Genomic DNA, 19,764 nt, shown 5'->3' with positions numbered 1-19,764 from the left:
AGTGTAGACACGTGGATCCATCTAACCAGGAAGTCCATCTTCAATATCCGTATATATTGAGCCTACTATCTTAACATGAGCAAGGGGGGAGGAAGAAGAATAAGAGAGATGAGAGAGGAAAAAAGAAGTAATGAGAGAGTGAGAGAGAAAAGAGAACAAAAGAGTAATTACACACATAAAATAGAGAAAAAAAAGAAACTAAAGAGGAGACTAAAGAGAGAGAGAGAGGGGGGGGGGGGGGAGAGAGAGAGAGAGGGGGGGTGTGGAAGGGGAGAAAAAGAGAAGGGAGAATACAAAGATACTGAACTCTCATAGGTAGAGCAATAATAATGCTTCACAGTTGCTTTGCACAAAGAGGCCTAGCATTTGCCTGCAAGGAATGGTAGTGGTTTTATACATTGAAAAACTTAGAAATGAGAATTGACAAGTGGAATAATGCATATGGATCTTAGCAATGTCCAATGCATTTGGGCAATGTTTGGTGCAATGCATTTGGGCAATGTTTGGTGCTAGTTACATAGAGAATCTACATTTGCTGTCACAAGAATAAATTGTCAGCTTTGTAAGATGGAAACATACAATTTATGTTTCATTGTGAGTGGTGATTGTAGCATAGACATTTTGAGGTGCTTGCATGGGAACACCTTTGTATAGTATTCAAGCAACATTGCTGCGGTTCTTTTTTATGGGATTGTAGCTCAAGTGGTTTGAGCATGTGGGTGTGCACATGGATGGGTGAGTTCAAACCTTGGATACACCTCTCGTGCATCTTTCAAATTTCAAGCCTTTCTCTAGAAAAAACATTTCAAGCCTTTCTCTGGAAAAAAAAGTCTATGAATCACATTTGCACAAATCTCATCAGTGACATCCACATAGGAACATGATATCGGCGTGATCAACTCCCTTACCAGGTTACAAAGACAATTGGGAGGTGTCGAGGACAATTTGGAGGGGTCGAAAACCAATAGTCTAAGCAAATGTAAAAAGGAAAAGTGCTCTTTGTGGATTGGCAGGGAGCCGATAACAACCTTAGAAAAGTGCTCTTTTGTGGATGAGGCGTTGCATCGGATGGGCGGGCCGCGGGGGGCACGGGGTCATCGAGTACGCCACGACATCATCGAAGTGGATGGTTGAGGAGATGCTAAGGCGCAGTAGATGAACAGGTAAGGACGCCATGAACATGTACTCAGCGTCATCTGGATTGCTACACCATCGACCGTATAGGGACAGCGGATACGCAGGCGGGCAGGTCTGTAACATCAATCCGGGTCACAGGCAGGCTGGGAGAGTCGGGGCGGCAGGCGGCTGGAGCTGCAGGAAGGTTCCACTAATCTGCGTCAGAAGCAGCAGCAGCAGCAATGCGGTGACGGAGGTGGTGGGGAGGCCGAGGGAGGGAATATCAGGAGAAGAGAGAGGGGCGGCCGCCGATGGGATAGAGACCAGGAGGACAGGGGTGCTGGTGGTTGGGGCGGGACTGGCGGGGCTGGCTGCGGCGCGGCAGCTGGCGGCTAGCGGGACGCCGTTCGTGGTGGTGGAGGCGTCGGACGGGGTCGGGGGACGGGTCCGCACGGACCGGCACGAGGAGGGCTTCCTGCTGGACCGCGGCTTCCAGATCTTCATCACGGCCTACCCGGAGGCTCGCCGCGTCCTGGACTACGGCGCCCTGCAGCTCCGCCCCTTCTACGCCGGCGCCCTGGTGCGCTTCGCGGGCGCCTTCCACCGCGTGGCCGACCCGCTCCGCCACCCCTGGGACGGCCTCCTGTCCCTGCCCAACCCCATTGGCACCCCCCTCGACAAGCTCCGGGTGGGCCTGGCCCGCTTCAGGGCCGCCGCCCGCCCGGACGCCGACCTCCTGGCCGCCCCAGAGCAGAGCATTCTCGAAAGGGCACGCCGCGACGGCTTCTCGGACGCCATGGTGGACCGCTTCTTCCGACCCTTCTTCGGGGGAATATTCTTCGACCGCGGGCTGGGGACCACCTCACGCTTGTTCGATTTCGTGTTCAAGTGCCTGGCGCTGGGGTCTAACACGCTTCCCTCGCGGGGCATCGGCGCCATTCCGGAGCTCATGGCGGGCTCTCTGCCCCCTGCCTCCCTCTCTCTCAACTCCCGCGTGGTGGACATCGCCTGGTCCCCCGACGGGCGCCACCCCTCCGGCGTCCGCCTCCAGGACGGCCGTTCCATCTCCGCCACCCACGGCATCCTCCTCGCCGTCGAAGGCCCCGAGGCCGCCAAGCTCCTCGGCAGCAGGTCAGTGAATCCGTGCTTCATGTTGCATGTCGCTGCCATTGGGCCTTTCAGCTCAAGGTCCATCTAAGTTTCAGTACTTAATGTGAGTGTGTGTGTGCGTGTGCGTGTGTGTGTGTGTGTATCAGGCTGCCAACGACAGCGTCCATAACGAAGCCATCCAAGAGCACAGTGTGCCTGTACTTCGCGGCGGAGGGAGAGGCGCCGATGAGGGAGCCGATACTGTTCCTGAACGGGACGGGCAAAGGCCTGGTCAACAACATGTTCTTCCCGACGACGGTGGCCCCGAGCTACGGGCCCCCGGGCAAGACCCTGGTGTCGGTGTCGCTGGTAGGCCTCCACGAGGACAAAACGGAGGCGCAGCTGGAGGCGGCGGTGCGGGCGGAGCTGGCGGAGTGGTTCGGGAAGGGGGCGGTGGAGGCGTGGCGGCACCTGAGGAGCTACCGGATCCCGCTGGCGCAGCCGGATCAGTCCCCGCCCACCCACCTCTGCAAGGACTGCCGGCTGCAGGAGGGTCTGTACGTCTGCGGCGACCATCGCGACTCCGCCACCTTCGACGGCGCCCTCCTCTCCGGTCGCCGAGCTGCCGAAGCTCTCCTCGCTGACATTCGTGCTACTATTCCCCTCAAGAAGCCATGAACATCATCCGTTTCTCTCTCTCTCGGATCTGAATGCAAGCTGTAATCTTGTATAGCTCATCCATGCGCGCTTTCGAAGTCTTCCAACCCCTTCGAGTCTTCTCTCAACATGACATGATACACGTCTCTCGTTCAAAATTTAGCGCTTACCGAAATAGCCTTAAGCGTTGTTGAATCTAAACACATTCTTATTCAATAACACTAGGTGCTCTCTGCCTAGACTTAGCCCGGCGCTTCCCGCCAAGGCTGGCACGATTTTTGCGGGCGGGGGCGGGTGCTGGATGTGTGGCACCCGCCTCCGCGTTCTCTTTTTTTCTTGTCGGGGAGGTGGGGACTGCCACGTGGCACCCGCCCCCACCTCTCATTAACTAATAGTAAAGATGTGGAAATCTAGAGCCCAGAATTTAAGCCTTTCAGCAATTGAGTACATTAGTATAAATATGTGGTTTTTAGACAGTCGTTACATCCTTTTGTGTGCCAACTCGAGGATGGAAATCTGCCAAGTTTTTTGAATGAAGGAGATGTTCAAAACATGTTAAAACAATTTGGAAAAGTATCCTATTAGTTTGATCAAATCCACAGACAAGAAGGAGCCCCTCTTTTCTTTTTTCTAGTTTAAATGCATGGCATCCGATCTATGCTTCCACCTTCAACCCTTTCACGTGTGGACTACCCTTTTGCAATGCGTGATTGTAGCCTAGGCCTTTATGGCACCTCAAGAGTATTTTCCAATGTGCATGCAAAGAGTGAGACTCTTGAAACTTTCCTATTGGTACATGTGTAGTAAACTATCTTCTCCTCTTTATGTAATAGCATGTTATGAATGCTAACAAAAGTAATCTTGTTTGTATGGCTCGGTTAGCTTGGATAGCATGCTTTCATTATTGCCTAGAAATCTTGTACGCTGTAACTTCTCCATCAACAAACTAGGTAGCCTAGAGTTATCTCATCTTCTTTCCCTTGAGTTATCAAAGTTAAGGCTACTCAATTGCATGGTTTCACTATCTCACACTAGTGACAATTCTTTTCAATTCTAAGTCATTTTTCTTCTTATATACATTTTTGAGCTTTGGGGTATGATTGCAGGGAGAATAGAGAGTGCATTACTCTTATTCCTAGTCTCATCTTGTTCTCTCTATTATAGTGTATCAAAAAATGTATCAAGATATTATATCTTGATCCTATACAAACATTTTTTTTTTAGACACAACACAAAAAGTCATGGACTTTGTAAATGGGCCCACGATGTGCTTTGCATAGTAATCAAGCCGTGTAGGCTAAAATTGGATACAAAAAAATTCTAAAACATGGCATATAGCTTGCTACATGCAATTCAATGAACAAAAGGGCCTAGCAACTTGCTTTTGTTTGTGCCTTTCATGAGCCATGCAAGGCTGCTTATAGATTACACTAGTTGGTATGAGGCTTGCTTGACTAGCCTAGCGCAATTAACATAAAATAGAGGTGTTTTCAATAAGGCGTCCATCTGAGTAAAAATATCAATAAGAAAAGTCATTTAGCACCTTATGTCAACTCATGTCACACCACTCAATATTTTTAAAATAACATAAAAGGCCTGATATTTGACAAGTATGATCTCAATATTGAACAAGGACAAGAACATGTACCATTGTTGTCATTTCAAAAAATAGGCACATTAGGAATATTCTAGACACACTACAAGGGACTGGGGCAATAGCGACGCCGATTAGCAACGGCGTTTATCTGCGTCGCTATTGGCGTCGCTATTGGCGTCGCTATATGCGTCGCTATTTGCGTCACAAATAGCGACGCCAATAGCGACGCCGCAGGGAAAAAAAGCGCGGCCGAAACCAGAGCGCCGTTTTCATTTTGTTTTCTTCGCCTTTTGAGAGCGAGAGCGAGGGAGAGAGCGAGGGAGAGAGCTAAGGCTTTGTGAGAGAAGAGGAGGAAGAGACTTGCTGCCGCCGCCGCCGCCGCCACCGCCACCGTCGTTGTTCGCGAAGGAGAGGAGGAGCCCTCGTTGCAAAGAGAAGCCGCCCACGCTCGCCATATCTCATTGGTGAGTCTCCCTCTCTCTTTCTTTTACTTGTTGAAGGTTTAAATCGTTCTCTTTTGTTTATTTAGGAGAGGAAAAGAAAGAGAAGGAGAGGGAGAGGGAGAGAGAGGGAGAGAAAGAGAGGGAGAGGGAGAGAAAGAGAGTGAGAGTGCATTCTCTCTCTCTCTCTCCCTTTTGCTTGTTTAATGTTTAAATTACTTTCTTCTTTGCTTGTTTAGGAGAGGAAACGAGAGAGTAAGAGAGAAAGAGAGGGAGAGGGAGAGGGAAAGGGAAAGAAAGAGAAAGAAAGAGAAAGAGAAATAGAGGGAGAGGGAGAGGGAGGGGGAGGAAATAGGAGAGGGAGAGAAAGAGAAAGAGAGGGAGAAGGAGGGAGAGTGCATTCTCTCTCTCCCTCCCTCTCCCTTTTGCTTGTTTAATGTTTGAATCACTTTATTTTTTGCTTGTTTAGGAGAGGAAATGAGAGAGAAAGAGAGTGAGAGGGAGATGAAGGGGAAGGAAATGAGAGAGGGATAGAAAGAGAAAGAGAGGGAGAGTGCATTGTATCTCTCCCTCTCCCTTTTGCTTGGAGGATGTTTAAATCACTTTATTTTTTGCTTGTTTAGGAAATGAGAGAGAAAGAGAGATAGAGAGGGAGAGGGAGAAAAAGAGAAAGAGAGGGAGATGGAGAGGGAGAGGGAGAGGGAGAGGGAGGGGGAGGGGAAGGAAATGAGAGAGGGAGAGAAAGAGGGAGGGGGAGGGAGAGGGAGCGAGGGAGCGAGGGAGAGGGAGAGGGAGAAAGAGGGAGAAAGAGGGAGGGAGAGGGAGAGGGAGGAGGAGGGAGGAAATGAGAGAGGGAGAGAAAGAGAACGAGAGGGTGAGGGAGAGGGTGAGAGAAAGAGAGGAAGAGAGGGAGAGGGAGAGGGAGAGGGAAGGGAATGAAATTTAAGATAATATACGTATCGATAATGGTATGCAATGTGCTTTGCATACGGCCACGTACTTCATCAAAATTAACCCAAAATTATTGTTATAGAAGTGGAGATCCCTTAAATTGAGTATAGGATAATTTCTCTCAGGTCTTATGACTATGAGTAGAATTGATTGAAATAAATTTTATTACTATAGTTGTAAAATTTCATAGATGGCGCGCATTAATTTTAAAATGGATTACTTATACTCAAAGCCGAGATATAACAAAAAATTATCTACCGGGACAAACAAATCGTTGAGCATGATACAAGGCCGAGATATAACATCGGAAAATCTCTCGACTACTATATACAATGCAAGGTTTATGGTCAACTTGCAAGTTGACGTACATCTCCAAAAAGCTATCCATTTAAGCCTCATTTGCTGTAATGTAGATAAGATGGCAAACGAAGAAGGTCCTATTGTTCAAGACCGCGAGTCGTATCTTAATCAGCGTGTCCCATGTCCTTGCTCTCAATGCAAGTTGGCAATTAGACGAAAACGCCGATTGTCTATAGAACACGTACGACGATTTGGCGAGTTTCAACCTGAGATTATTGATCAGGCGATTGCAGATTTTCAGCAAACGGTATTTTCAAGTTAGCATTTTTCATGCATTGTACTCTCAAGCTAATTGAAAACCATACACAATAAGATTGGGTCTTGTTGGCAAATTTTGTGTCCAGGGGGGTGATGTCTCGACCCAAGGGGGAGTGCACCCTTTGCGGCCAATTAGAAGAGTTCGTGGACGTGCGATGGATGGATGGCAGGAGCCAATAGACCACTCGCAAGGCCCATCTATATCGTCAATGCCAGAGGAGACAGACAACCTTCCCGACTTGCCTACAATCTTGGAGCCTGAGATGGAGGCAATGATCGATGCATTGATTCCCATGGATGTTGAGACATCTGACCCGCTTAGAGAGGAAGCATCCATACCATTATATGATGGGTGCCGAGTATCTCGGTTGAAGACATTGCTTGCACTCTTAAGTGTGCAAGCAAAATACGGTTGGAGCGATACGAGTGTGACTGAGTTATTCAGGTACCTTGCATACAGACTTCATTGTTTTTTTTTTTAACAGTATTATTGTAAATATGGATGGATTTTTCAAGGTGTTTTATGATTTTTTCAGGTTATTGAAATATCATATATTGCCACCTGCAAACACCATGCCTGAGTCTCGTGATGATGCACGACATGTTTTACGGAAGCTTGGCATGGACTACAATAACATCCATGCATGTATCAACGACTGCATATTGTTTCGAGATGAATACGAGACTATGGAGACATGTCCAAAGTGTGGTGCTCACAGGTATCGACAGGACTTGCAAGGGCAGACCATCCCTCAAAAAGTCCTCAGACACTTTCCGCTCATCCCCCGCATAAACCACATGTTTCGCACGTCTGCCATGGCAAGCTTGACAACGTGGCATGTGCAGAATAGGTCTACGGATGGAGTGCAACGAATATCAGCAGATTCGCGCGCATGGAGCCACATTGACTCTACCTTCCCAGGCTTTGCGCGAGAGCCAAGGAATCTTCGGCTCGGTCTCGCCATGGATGGTGTGAACCCATTCGGTCTGCGCTCGACTTCTTACAGTGTGTGGCCTATAGTGCTTGTCAACTACAACATTCCTCCATGGCTTTCTACGAAGAAAGGACATCTCATCCTTAGCTTGCTCGTCCCGGGCCGCTACAAAGTAAAAAATATGGACGTGTATCTTCGTCCATTAGTCGATGAGCTTAAGATTTTGTGGGAGGAGGGGGTCACGGTGCAAGATATGAGCAGGCGCGATGGTCGGCGGTCAGCCAACATTCGAGCCATTCTCATGTGGACGATGCATGACTTTCCGGGATTGGGAGAGTGCTCAGGTGAGCAGACCTTTGTTCACGCCGGTAATATCTATATTTTATTTCATTCAATCAAGTATTCACTAGGTCGTGGATCGCCTTGCAGGTCTCATTACCTCAGGTTATCATGCATGTCCATTGTGTGGGCCACAGTTAGACTCCCGAAGGTCACGAACCATGAAGAAGATGGTATATCAAGGACACGCCACTTTCTTGCCGGAGGATCATGAACTCAGGGAAGGTTTTCTTGGACGACCTCCAGCACGTATGAACGCTGCAAGCTGGTACGAGCTGAAAATGGTAAACCCGGAATCACATCCAAATGGAATGCGACGGTTCTCAGTTTTCTACGAGTTGCCATATTGGACCCACTTACAGGTCAACCACTTGTTCGATCCCATGCATATTTTCAAAAATGTGGGCAGCTTGCTATGGGACCACATCACAGGAAAGAGAGACACTATAGGGTCACGAATGGATTTAAAGGAGGTAGGTAAGATGGAGGCGCTTTGGCCGCAGTCGAGTGCTGAAGGGGGAGTGCAGCTTCCTCGCGCTCCCTGGGTTTTGTCTACCAAAGAAGAGCGCATTGTGAAGCAAGTAATCAAGTCTATCCGCACTCTGACGGGTATGATGCGTTCTCTCAGGTCCGCATTTTCTAAAGATGACCAAATGTCTGGGCTAAAATCCCATGATTGGCATAAGATATGTCAGGTTTGTGAACAGAATGGATTTTAATTAGCGTGGACATTTTGAAATTTGAAAAGTGACCATTATTCTTAATGCTTTCTCATTTGTGGCAGTTTGTCCTACCGATCGCGATCGCGGGATGCCTAACTCCAGAAATTCGCGGGGCCATTTACAAGCTGTCGACTTTGGTGCAATGGATCTCACAGAAAGAGATTAAGACGTCCTCTATTGAATCCGCAAGGCGGGGAGCAGTTGAGACGGTCTGTCTCTTTGAGAAATACCTGCCCACTAGCATGCTCACGATACAAGTTCACCTTCTTGTGCATCTTGTGGACGAAGTGGAGATTGCCGGACCTGTCCATACGCGATGGATGTTCTTCCTGGAGCGCTTCATGAAAACCCTGAAAGGCTTTGTGCGACAACGAGCTCGTCCGGAAGGTAGCATGGCGGAGGGTTGGTTGGTGTCAGAGGCATTAGTGCATATCTCACAATGGCTACCAACGGTGGAACCAGACAATGAAATGCTATGGATGCTCAAGGACGATGACAGGCTGACTGGAGATGTGGTGGTTGGAAATGGGGTAGAAAAAAGAATGGATGCCTCAATGGAAGAGAAGGTGAATCGCTTTTGTATGTTGCACCATGCCTCCATGGAGACGTGGCTCGCCAAGTACCAAATTGCAAGGCAAGATCGAGAGGAAGCGCGAGCTGAATTCCGACGCAGTACGCGTCACCGACCGATTCGATATCCCGAAGGCATGGAGGAGATGCCGCGGTTTATGTCAACACGATGGTTGCATGGAGCCTTGATCGCAGCATCCAGCGAAGGGGCAGAGGTCTCAATGGAGGAGTGGGAGTTCTCGCGGGGATGTAGTCCAAAGGTAATGAGGGGTTTAGAATGTGTCGTATCTGAATTTGTTTGCTACATCTAATTTGAGTGTTTCAATATGCAGTACAAAATATATAGTGCAGCGTGGTCGCGCGGACGGCATTTTCAGGTGGAGCGTATTGACAAAATGCGCTCCACAATGGACTGTGGTGTCATGGCAAGGTTTGAGCAAGAGAGCCGGCGACGAGCAACGGATCCGAACACGGTTGTGGATGAGATGGAGTATTTTGGGAATTTGCAAAGTATTATTACGGTGGATTACCGTAGCTTCTCCATGATAATATTCGATGTGCAGTGGTTCAAAGTGGTACTTGGAGGAGCTGGCGCAACGGTTCGACGAGGTCCATCTGGATTTCTCGAAATAGATTCCGAAAAAAAATGGATGGATTTGCGCGACACCTTTGTGTTGCCGGCACATTGTGAACAGGTAATCTTCTAGTCATTTGCTTGCTAATTGTAATACGACATGCTTTATGTCACAATGGTTTGAAGACAGTTTGTAAGTGTTTGTGAACAGGTAATCTTCTATCCAAATCCCCGACAACCTCGATGGTGGTATGTTATACCTTCAACTCCTCGAGGTGCGAGAGTATACGATCAAAGCGATGTTCCAGGCATAGATGAAGAATATATGCAAATAGAGGGATCGAAATTACAAGGGGTGGAGGCCACCGCAAGCTTGGAGCCCGCATCGACTAACAATGATGGAAATACAGAAGTCGTAGAATTTTTTGAGAACGAGGCAGACTCGTTCTTTTGTGGTGACATGTCTATCGACCTTCCAGTGTATGCAGAGTTATGTCAGGAGATTAACATGGGACCATAGAATACTTCATTCTTGGAGAATTGTATTACTCAATTCGTTGTTTAGATCTTCCATAAAGGTAGATAAGATATGCATTTTAAGATGGATTTTTCAAAAATGATTTATATTAATGCGCTTTGTATAGTTTCAATTGATTATTCTAACATTATTTTTTATCTCTGCAGGTATCGATATTTTCAGGATGAGTCGAGGGATGAGCGATGAGGAGTTTCAGGAGATGATGGCACGTATGTCTCCAGATCAGCTCGCGAGATTCAGAGAGATAGCAGATCAGTAGCTGTCTCGTTCTTCGTCAGGGCGCTCTGCTAGATCAGCTTCAGTGCGATCAGATGCTTCAGCTTCGAGCAGACGATCTCGACGCTCGCGACTTGGGCCAGAGGGAGGGACTGCGACTGCAGGAGGATCAGGGGGGTGCTGCTGTGGAGACACGGACGCGGTGTCTCCGTCTCGTCGTTCAGCTAGAGCTCGATCACCTCCAGGATTTGTCACACCTGTGGGGACGTCCACTCCAGTTACTCCGGCTTTTGCGCAGCCGTCGGCAGATGTCATGCCTTTTGGTGGCACTCCTTTTGGTGGCACCCCCTCTGGTGGCACTCCTTTTGGTGGCACCCCCTCTGGTGGCACCCCTTTCAGTGGCACTCTGGGAGAGGGTACCCCCGTCGGTACACCGGATGTTCAGGGGTCTCCTGGATATGCCCAGGAGCGTGGACGGAGATGGGAGAGGGCCCATACGAGGCACACTCCTAGGGATTATGCATACCTAGTGGATGGCAGGTCAGGAGCTATCATCATGAATGATGAGGGGAGGAGGGTGATGGCTCGCATGAGGGAGTTGTGCCAACAAGTTTTTCGGCACAACGTCCTGGATCATTGGAGGAACATACCGGAGGGGAGCAAGGAGTACATAGTAGCATCCTTGCACGAGGAGTTCCCGGTGCCAGCCGCAGTGGATAGATTCTCTACGGGCTGGATGATGGATTGCATGCGTGCATACATGTCACATAGACGATCCGACGCACGCAAGGCAATCAAGAGTGGGGCTCCAAAGCCCGAGTGGTTAGATGCAGAGGACTGGCGCCGACTGAGGGAGGAGGCTACAAATTCGCCAGGACGTTGGAGTCAGCAGCGGGAGGCGGCGAGGACACGAATCGAGGCCGGATCAGTACATCATCTTGGGAGTGGCGGCCACAGGACATATTTGGAGGACTTTGTAAGTTTCTCTTTTGTTTTGCTTATTTGTTTTTTTGAGATGTTATTTGTACTGACAATCATGTTTCTAACAGTTAGCATTTTGTTTTCTTTGCAGCACTCCATTACAAATCGTGATCCGCAAGGCCTTGAGACTCAATATGCAGAGAGGCACGGTCTCAGATCATTGATCGACCGATTGTACAAACGCGGCGGCCCAGTAAGTCTCTCATCTTTCATGTCCGTAGTTACCATGAGATATTTGAATGCATTATTGTATGGTGGATTGATATGTTGTTTCTTTTTCTGCAGAATCCGTTTGATGCTCCTTTGCAGAGGGACGAGCTTTCGGGGGACGACGATTTGTAGCTCGCCCTCGGATCCTTAGCGCTCACATACCTTTAGTTTTTAGTCGCCCGATCTATGTAGACATTTTCTATGTATTAGTGATATTGTTTTATGATTGTACCAATCGCATTTTATGCGATATCATGTATTTATTTCATCTATCAGTTTTATGATTTCAGTATAGATTCTTTTTGTTTGCAAACGCTTTGTATGCAGCAGTGCAGAAACTATTTTGTATGGCTCTCATACAGCACACAGTGCTATATGTAGCAGGGCAGCTTGCTGCCCTGCCACAAAATTTTTTTTTTCTCTGTTACCGTCGCTATTTGCGTCGCAAATTTCTGCAGGCATCGCTATTATCGTCGCTATCAGCGTCGCAAAATCTCTGCAATCGTCGCTATATGCGTCGCTATATCCGTCGCTATATGCGTCGCATTTTTCGCTATATGCGACGCATATAGCGACGCATATAGCGACGATTCTATGGCGTCGTCAATAACGACGCTTTTTGCGACGACGGGGGCAAATTTTATTGTTTGTATTTTCGTCGCTTTAAACGTCGCTATAAGGTCTATATCTTGTAGTGACAAGACTTTTAGGGGATTTAGCTCACACTCTCTCCTAAAAATTGGGGCCATAGTGAAATGCCTGCACAATGTAATGTGCATGATTAAGAAGCCCTCAACATTATGATTTATTGCAATGAAGGAGACCTAGGAGAGAGAATGAGAAGGAAGAAGACTGCAAAAAGGAGAGAGAAAGAGGGAGAAAGAAAGAGAATCGGAGAGAGAAATCCTAACAAAGGAGGGAGAAAGACAAGAAAAGAGAGAAAGTGAGAGAAAGCCATGAAAGCTACAAGGAAGATAAATAGAGACTTAATTATTGATAAAACTAATACTCTAACTAAGTCTCTTATCACCTTAAATACCCCATTATTGTAACTGGGTATTTCTATGTTAACCCTATGTGTCCTACTCGTTTATCCCACTCTTTTACATTCCATTCTGACTCCTAAGGTTTTTGACTAAAAAACAAAAAGAGGACTTATTGGTGAGGTTTTTTTTCCCTAAAAAACAAAAAGAGGACTTATTGGTGTGCCACACAGTGGGGCTACAGAGTACTACTTTTTTCAGCATTACAAGGAATATATATATATATATATATATATATATATATATATATATGGGAAAGCTCAATCTTATGTGGAATTGGGATGTATAGATGTATATGGAATATGTACAATATATAAAAATTGACAGTGTATGAGTTTGGCCACCAATTCTTGATGGTTAGGGTCTAGTGGACAGCATGCTATCCAAAACAAGCATGCTAGAGAAAATTGATCATAACTTTCTATGGGCAGTTCGAGTTGAGACATGTGACATGTCAAAACAAAGCTCATGAAATGTAGTTTTATCCCATATAGGTGCCACATGACTGCCATTAGGGCAAGGTAAAAACTATCCTAAAGTAGTGTGTTGTTGGCAAGTAATCTGGAAGCAAATTGGGACAAAATGAGCTAGTCTTCGATCAAAATTGCATCCTTTAGGTGGGGAAACTCTTGTAGGATTGTTGTTGGCCTTTAGAAGGCTTTTTCCAAGGATAAACCATGCCATTTAATCACATACTCGCAGATGGATCAAGTCCTCAATTTCTTTTCTCTTTGTCTAATGATTGCCTTAAGAATGTAATGGATGATGCCCTCTTCATCTATGAGTGGTAGCTCCTCCACATAGTCTTTAGGAGTCCCAAGAAAAGGCTTCAACTAACTCACATGAAAAACATTATATTGCATGTTAGTGGAGGGAGGGAGTTGGAGATGATAGGCCAAGTTGCCTACTCTCTTGACTATCTTATAAGGCCCATAACAGCGATGTCCCAACTTGTTGCTAGAGGCATACTTTAGTATGGAGTATTAGGACTTAGGTACCTTTAGGAAAATCAACTCACCTTCTTGAAACTCAAGGGAGTGCCTTTTTTCATCAACATAGAGCTTCATGTGTTCTTGTGCCTTCCTAAGATTCAAATTATATTACCAAAGTAGGGCTAAACCTTGCATGTCATCCAATTCTTCTCTTCCATGAAAATTCAACTTCTCATTGAATATGGGCATAGAAAGTGGCACCCTAGACCCATACATGGCCTCAAAGGGGGATACTCCAATGCTAGCATGAGTAGAGTTACTATAAGCAAACTCAACCAAATGGAACCACAAATCCCATACATATTATACATCATAACAAAAATGCCTCAAGTATATCTCAAGCCACTTGTTTACCCTCTCAATTTGGTCATCTATTATCACACGAGTAGTGATCGAAAAAATCATCCAATCACAACCCAAAGACAAGAAAAGAAAGGAGTGCTAGAAAGTTGTACTACTTTGCCAAAGAAAAGAACTTAACTAAATGCAATCAAAAAACTCGAGCAAGCCATCAATGTCAATGCCTCTAGTAACCTTAGAACACACTAAATAGAAAGCATGCCCTTCTATAAAATAAATTTTGAAGGTCTTGAGTTCTATGTAGAAAATTCTCTTCACAAAAATTTTGATCAAAAGATCTCCTACCTTTTGACACGAAAAAATATCTACAATTTTTTAAATTTGTCTTTTGACAACAAAGTCTCCTCTTTATAATAAGTTTTAGGCTTCTTGTCTCCAACTTAAATTAGCATGTGACTCTTCTCTCTCTCTCTCTCTCTCTCTCTCTCTCTCTCTCTCTCTCTCTCTCTCTCTCTCTCTCTCTCTCTCTCTCTCTCTCTCTCTCTCTCTCTCTCTCTCTCTCTCTCTCTCTCTCTCTCTCTCTCTCTCTCTCTCTCTCTCTCTCTCTCTCTCTCTCTCTCTACACAAACAGACATTGCAAAGCAAGAGAAGGGTCCCTACTCCCTAGTTTCATCCCCTTATATAGTTTTTTTCTTCATCATGCTTGTCATGAGTTTCAAAATCTTTTCATCTTTTTGTTAATGTTTAAGCTTTATTGAAAAGAATTATTGCTTTTCTCCACAAATGCCTTTTTTTTTACACAATTGGTGCTTGCCTCGTGTGCTCCTTCTTCTTCTTCTTCTTCTTCTTCTTCTTCTTCTTCTTCTTCTTCTTCTTCTTCTTCTTCTTCTTCTCTCTCTCTCTCTCTCTCTCTACAATAGCACCAAGTTTTAGAAAGACACCCCATGCATTAAACATGGCATCACCATATGCAACAATGACAACACCAAAATTGATATGCTGACCATGTTGAGTATAATATCTGACTTAGATCCTTCATTCTTCCCAGGAAGACACTGATGGAGTAGACTGCAACAAGCATGAAGGCCTTCAACATTTGAATGAATGATATAGATAGGTAGATGTATATAGAATCGGAAAGCCATAAGCTTAGCAAATATAGAGTACCAAAGGGAACCACGGATGAGAGGTACGTGCCTTTGGTCATGCCAATTGGCTCCACAAACTTAAATATGTGCCAAGGATGAAAGCCAGGCTCAACTTGAACACCATGTTTGATCATTATCAGACTAATAGGGTAAGGCTAGTCGTACATCTTTCTATTAAGGATATACTTGTCAAAGATGATAACAGTGAAGCGCAAAAAGATCCAGATCACCACGTATAGATAGCTAAGTAAGATCTTTCGGATGACGCTAGAGTTACTTGCCTACTAAACGAGTCCAACCCCCTGGTTAGCTTGCTTGATAAGGAATAAGATGAAGGATGATAGGGAAACATATTGTTTCCTTCTTACTCGTGTTTCTTCCTCTTCCTCTTTTTCTTCTTAGCTACAATAATGGATATATCCATCATTTTGCTTCATTTTTCATGGCATCGAACCTCTTGTTCAATATGTTCCAGCACTGTGGACCAATGTGACTTTCAAACTTGCAACTTTACCTCGTCAATCCTTTCCATCATCCCGGAATGGCATTAGCCTCCTATATCAAACTATTCATGCTTCTTATATAAGCACTCACATTGATAGACACCTCAAAAACTATCATGATGATAAACCCTCCTATAAAATACTTGATATACTTCTCCCCTCCATGCTCGTAACCATCCCTTAGTCGACACACTCTCCACAATATGAAGTTGGTAGTTCTAGACATGATCAACCTGCTTTACAAACTTCTCTTCTTAATAGGCCATAGAGGAACCACTACAATTATGATTGCGTGCTAACTCGGCTTCACAAGCTCAAAGGCCACTCCATGTGTGGTCGAAACTAAATCCTTTATTTGCTCATCACACTTCTACATGTTGGCATTCTCTTAATTGGTGTTGTTGAACTCAAGAAGTATAATGACACCTCACTAAAAGCCAAGAATAAATCTTTAGGCTCCAAGCATGATAATCCTTCTCCAAGATAAGCTCAAGCCTCCCTCTTATCTTCAACAGAGTATTGATTTCTTTTTGTGTATCTACTCTTGCTACAATGCAATGTGTCCTATCCAAAATATGCTTTGAAGATAAACTCCATGCTCAATCACTCATCATGATATTGAATAAGTGCAAAGCTGAAGTCCATGCCATGCATTCACACAAAAGATGCCATACACATGAGAAAAAATGAACGCATTGATGAAAATTGTGCCTAGCTCGACTATAAGTGTTAGTGTGCCCATGCAAGATGCAAACACAATTCCTTGATTAATAGAATCCTTAACTACACCCCTCATCGCTCAATGAAGAAAAATAATTGTACTCCACTGCTCCACCCACCCAAAACTCACAAACTCTTAGAAAAATAATGGTCCTCATGATGTTAACCAAGGTATAAATCTCATCTCACAATGTTAACCTTAGCACAAAAAGAAAGTGAAAAAAGTGGAAAAGATCCCCTAAAACTTTTTGTAAAAGAGCATCAGACTCCCTCTTGTGCAAATTGTAAAGGTAGATGGACGGTGGAAAGGAAGATAGGAAGATAGGAGAACTATGGGAAAGAGGGCCTAGGCTACGACCAGACGCTACTACTAGTCATGTAAAAAAAAGGGATGACCACCCAAAAGGGATTTAGGGTTTTGTATATAAAGTTGAAAAGTGAATGGAGAGCTCACTCTTTGGTATGTAGCAACAAGAGACTCTTCTTCTTCTCTTCTCTTCTCTTGCTTGCTTGCTTGTGAGTGCTTGAGGGAGTGAGTGTGAGGGAGTGAGGGAGTGAATGTGTGAGGGTGAGGGATCCTTGAGGTGAAGCCCTCCACCATATCCTCACTTTTTCTTCTCTTCTCTTCTCTTCTCTCGTCTTGCATGTGGCTATGGAAGATAGAGCTTGGAGGAAGAGGCTTGAGGATGCTTGAGCTTGCATCATGAATCATGGAGCTATTGAAGTGCTTGAGAGAGGAAGCAACTCAATCGAGTATCAAGATAAGATCACTACACTCATAGAGAGGGATAGAGTGTCGGCTATGTGAGAGGTAGCCATTAGTGCTAGCTTGAAACGCTTAAACAATAAGCGGTCCCTAGGTCTCGGCGGTTGAGCGGTGAGCTCCCAACATTTTGGTTCCATTGCCGGGACCAATAGATTCAAGCTTGAGTGCTTGCGTGCTTCAAATTGAGCATCAAAGTAAGGTTTTCATCCTGGAACCGGAGCTTGAGATAGGTAGGAAGTTTTGGGTTTTTAATCTTCACAACAAGTATGTTGGTTATTTTGGTGGTTTGATGATTAGGAGAGTAGGAGAAATCATTTTAGTACTTTGCTTTTGATTCTTGTCGCATTTAGAGTAGGTTAGGATGATTAAGAAATCGAATAGGAAAAGTGTAGGGTTTGTTGTTGTAAAATAGATCCAAACATGGCATAAATAAAGAAAAAGGGGGAAAAAACAATGCTCAAGGGGATTAAGATCAACAAGTGAGTGATTAGGAGTGGCAAGTCCTTTGCCGAGAAGGGGTTTAATAGCCAAGAGGCCAAGGGTGACCTCATTTGAAACCCTAGTTGAGAGAGAGAGAGAGAGAGAGAGAGAGAGCGCTCCATTGCGTGGATTCACTTCGATCTTGCCGTTGACGAGTTTGTTGCTCACTACAGGTATATCCAACCCTTCTCCTTCATCCATAGATATGATCTGGAAGTGCTTGATGATTCTCTTACAGTGAATCCATCAGTTCGTCGAATTTTTTGGCATTTCAGCGAGAAATGCATTGTGTTCGGCCCGTCTGAGTGGCCCCTAGGCAAAGTCCCAGAATCGGCCCTCGATCAATTGTCCTTGATTGTCCTTGGCCTCCTCGACCCGACCGCCGACTCAGCTCCCATTCATCCGCTCGACCCTTGGACATAGCATCCACTTGGCCCTCGACCATTCGACCCACCAACCATTCAGACTGTCCAAACCCCGTATTTGGCCTCGACCACTTGTGATGTGTCATTCAGACGTCCCAATTTGGCCCAGTCCCACTCTGCCCTCTGCCATTCGGCCTATGCGAGTTATACACTCAGCCTCTGCAATTTAGACCTGTTGGACTGAATTTGAATTTTTTCAAAAATTTTAAATTCTGGACTAGACCCACCTAGACCTCGGGTGTATGACCTCTAAAGGCCATACAAACACTTGAAACACTTTTCTAGTGCAAGAAATAGAAGAATCAACAAGACGGAGACGTAGGGGCGATGCTAATCGACTATCTAGCAATCCAGTCCGTTAGTGGCATCAAGCAGATTCGTAAACCCCCAAACGAATCTTGACTGAGCGGAAGGCGCATCGAAAACCCTATAAATTGGTAAGGACACCAGAAATCGAACATACAACCTATCAAACCAAGCCCATGAACGAGAGTGCAAGAGCTGCTTAGACACTTTGTTTTCTCACTCACTCTGATTTCCAGCACTTGAAACACACTTAAGAAAAGCTAAAAGCCTGACTGCGCATAGTGCATGGAAAAGAGTACACACACATACACATAGAGTGAAGGTAAGTTGAGGACTGTTTGTAATTAAGAAGGAACTCACTCAAACATAAAAACTTGGAAAAACCCACAAGTAAGAGAAGATCCCAAGACATAGATGGATGATCGAATCCCCAAGTGTAGGACCCATTGAAGAACACAATGGAAAAGCCAGACGCAGCAAGGACCCACATTATCGGGAAAGTGAATTTGCGTGACCTCATCAACCTAATCGACCACCTAGTAAAATAGGAAATCTTAGACATGGTACAGGGTAGCTTAGATTGTAAAAGCAACGAAGAACTCGATCTAGGAGACTTTCCTGAGGCAATCCAGCAATTAGTGAGAAAGTATGATGCTCAAACCCGATTAGAACATTGCGGCAGACCTATAGAGGATATTATAGCGGACCTTGAGAAGGAGAGAAAACTAGCACGCCAAGCTTTGTAAGGCATAGTCACTTATAATCATGATCAAAAGACTAGGAGCTTATGCTAGATCATGGAAATGTGAGAGGTCCAGAGAGTGTTAGCCCTAGTATACAGAAATCAAACAGAGAATGAGAGAGTGCTAGAAGGAGACCTCACACTAAGCGAACTTTTGACAAAGCGACTGCTAGATAACACTGCAACAGAGCAGAGTGCTATAGCATTAGCAACATCACTACTGGTAGGGTTAGGAGTTAGCCAAGGCTCTAAGAGCCAATCAAAAATTTTTGTAGTAGCAAAGCAGCTGGCAGCCGAACAACAACCCGTATAGCTTCATAGATCAGTTCGAGCAGGTCTGCGAGGCCAATGGCCTCACTGATCTCACTCAATGCTCGCAAGCTTTCGATCTATGCTTATGAAATAAGGTAGGACCTGGTACATGAGTTTAGATACTGTTGAGTGAGCCAATTTCAATGACTTAAAAAATCTATTCATTTAGATATTCTCTGAACCAGGATACTTCGATAACCTATTGGTGCGACTTATGAATGTCAAGCAAAGAGAGAAAGAAAACATCCGAGATTACATGACCCATGTGAGGTTCCTCTTCAAGAGAATCCCTATGGGCGAGCGACCAACGAAAGATTGGTGTCCATAGTATTCATTAATAGAATATAAAGTGAAGAGCTCTACAAAGCCTTGGCAGGCAACTTGAGCCTCCAGTGAGACGCAATGGAAAGGGTCTTTGAGGAAGCTGTTAGGGTGAACGACCAGGTCAAGGAGAGAAGCTCCAGGTGCTCAAAT

General features: G+C 45.4%; 2 protein-coding genes and 1 pseudogene across 2 annotated transcripts; 2 read left to right on the top strand and 1 right to left on the bottom strand.

The window, feature by feature from the left end:
- Nucleotides 1-1,057: 1,057 nt before the first annotated feature.
- LOC148030411 (FAD/NAD(P)-binding oxidoreductase family protein) lies at nucleotides 1,058-3,387 on the top strand. Its single transcript, XM_087686733.1, has 2 exons — nucleotides 1,058-2,247; nucleotides 2,373-3,387. The coding sequence occupies exons 1-2, from the start codon at nucleotides 1,175-1,177 to the stop codon at nucleotides 2,881-2,883; spliced, it is 1,584 nt and encodes a 527-aa protein (XP_087542859.1). The 5' UTR covers nucleotides 1,058-1,174; the 3' UTR covers nucleotides 2,884-3,387.
- A 1,418-nt stretch (nucleotides 3,388-4,805) lies between these two features.
- On the top strand, nucleotides 4,806-11,741 carry LOC148030410 (uncharacterized). The gene is made up of 4 exons (XM_087687251.1): nucleotides 4,806-4,923; nucleotides 10,293-11,338; nucleotides 11,435-11,536; nucleotides 11,629-11,741. The coding sequence occupies exons 2-4, from the start codon at nucleotides 10,676-10,678 to the stop codon at nucleotides 11,683-11,685; spliced, it is 822 nt and encodes a 273-aa protein (XP_087543377.1). The 5' UTR covers nucleotides 4,806-4,923; nucleotides 10,293-10,675; the 3' UTR covers nucleotides 11,686-11,741.
- Nucleotides 11,742-12,285: 544 nt separating this feature from the next.
- LOC148030409 (putative sugar phosphate/phosphate translocator At5g11230 pseudogene) lies at nucleotides 12,286-18,060 on the bottom strand (annotated as a pseudogene).
- Nucleotides 18,061-19,764: the final 1,704 nt, after the last annotated feature.

This window comes from Lygodium microphyllum, chromosome 10 (genome assembly GCF_053477565.2).
Source record: "Lygodium microphyllum isolate KBCC chromosome 10, Lygodium_microphyllum_v1.1.10, whole genome shotgun sequence".
In the NCBI taxonomy this organism is placed as follows: Eukaryota; Viridiplantae; Streptophyta; class Polypodiopsida; order Schizaeales; family Lygodiaceae; genus Lygodium; species Lygodium microphyllum.
Note: the sequence above shows the minus strand (reverse complement) of the source record. Positions and strands in the feature narration are given on the sequence as shown.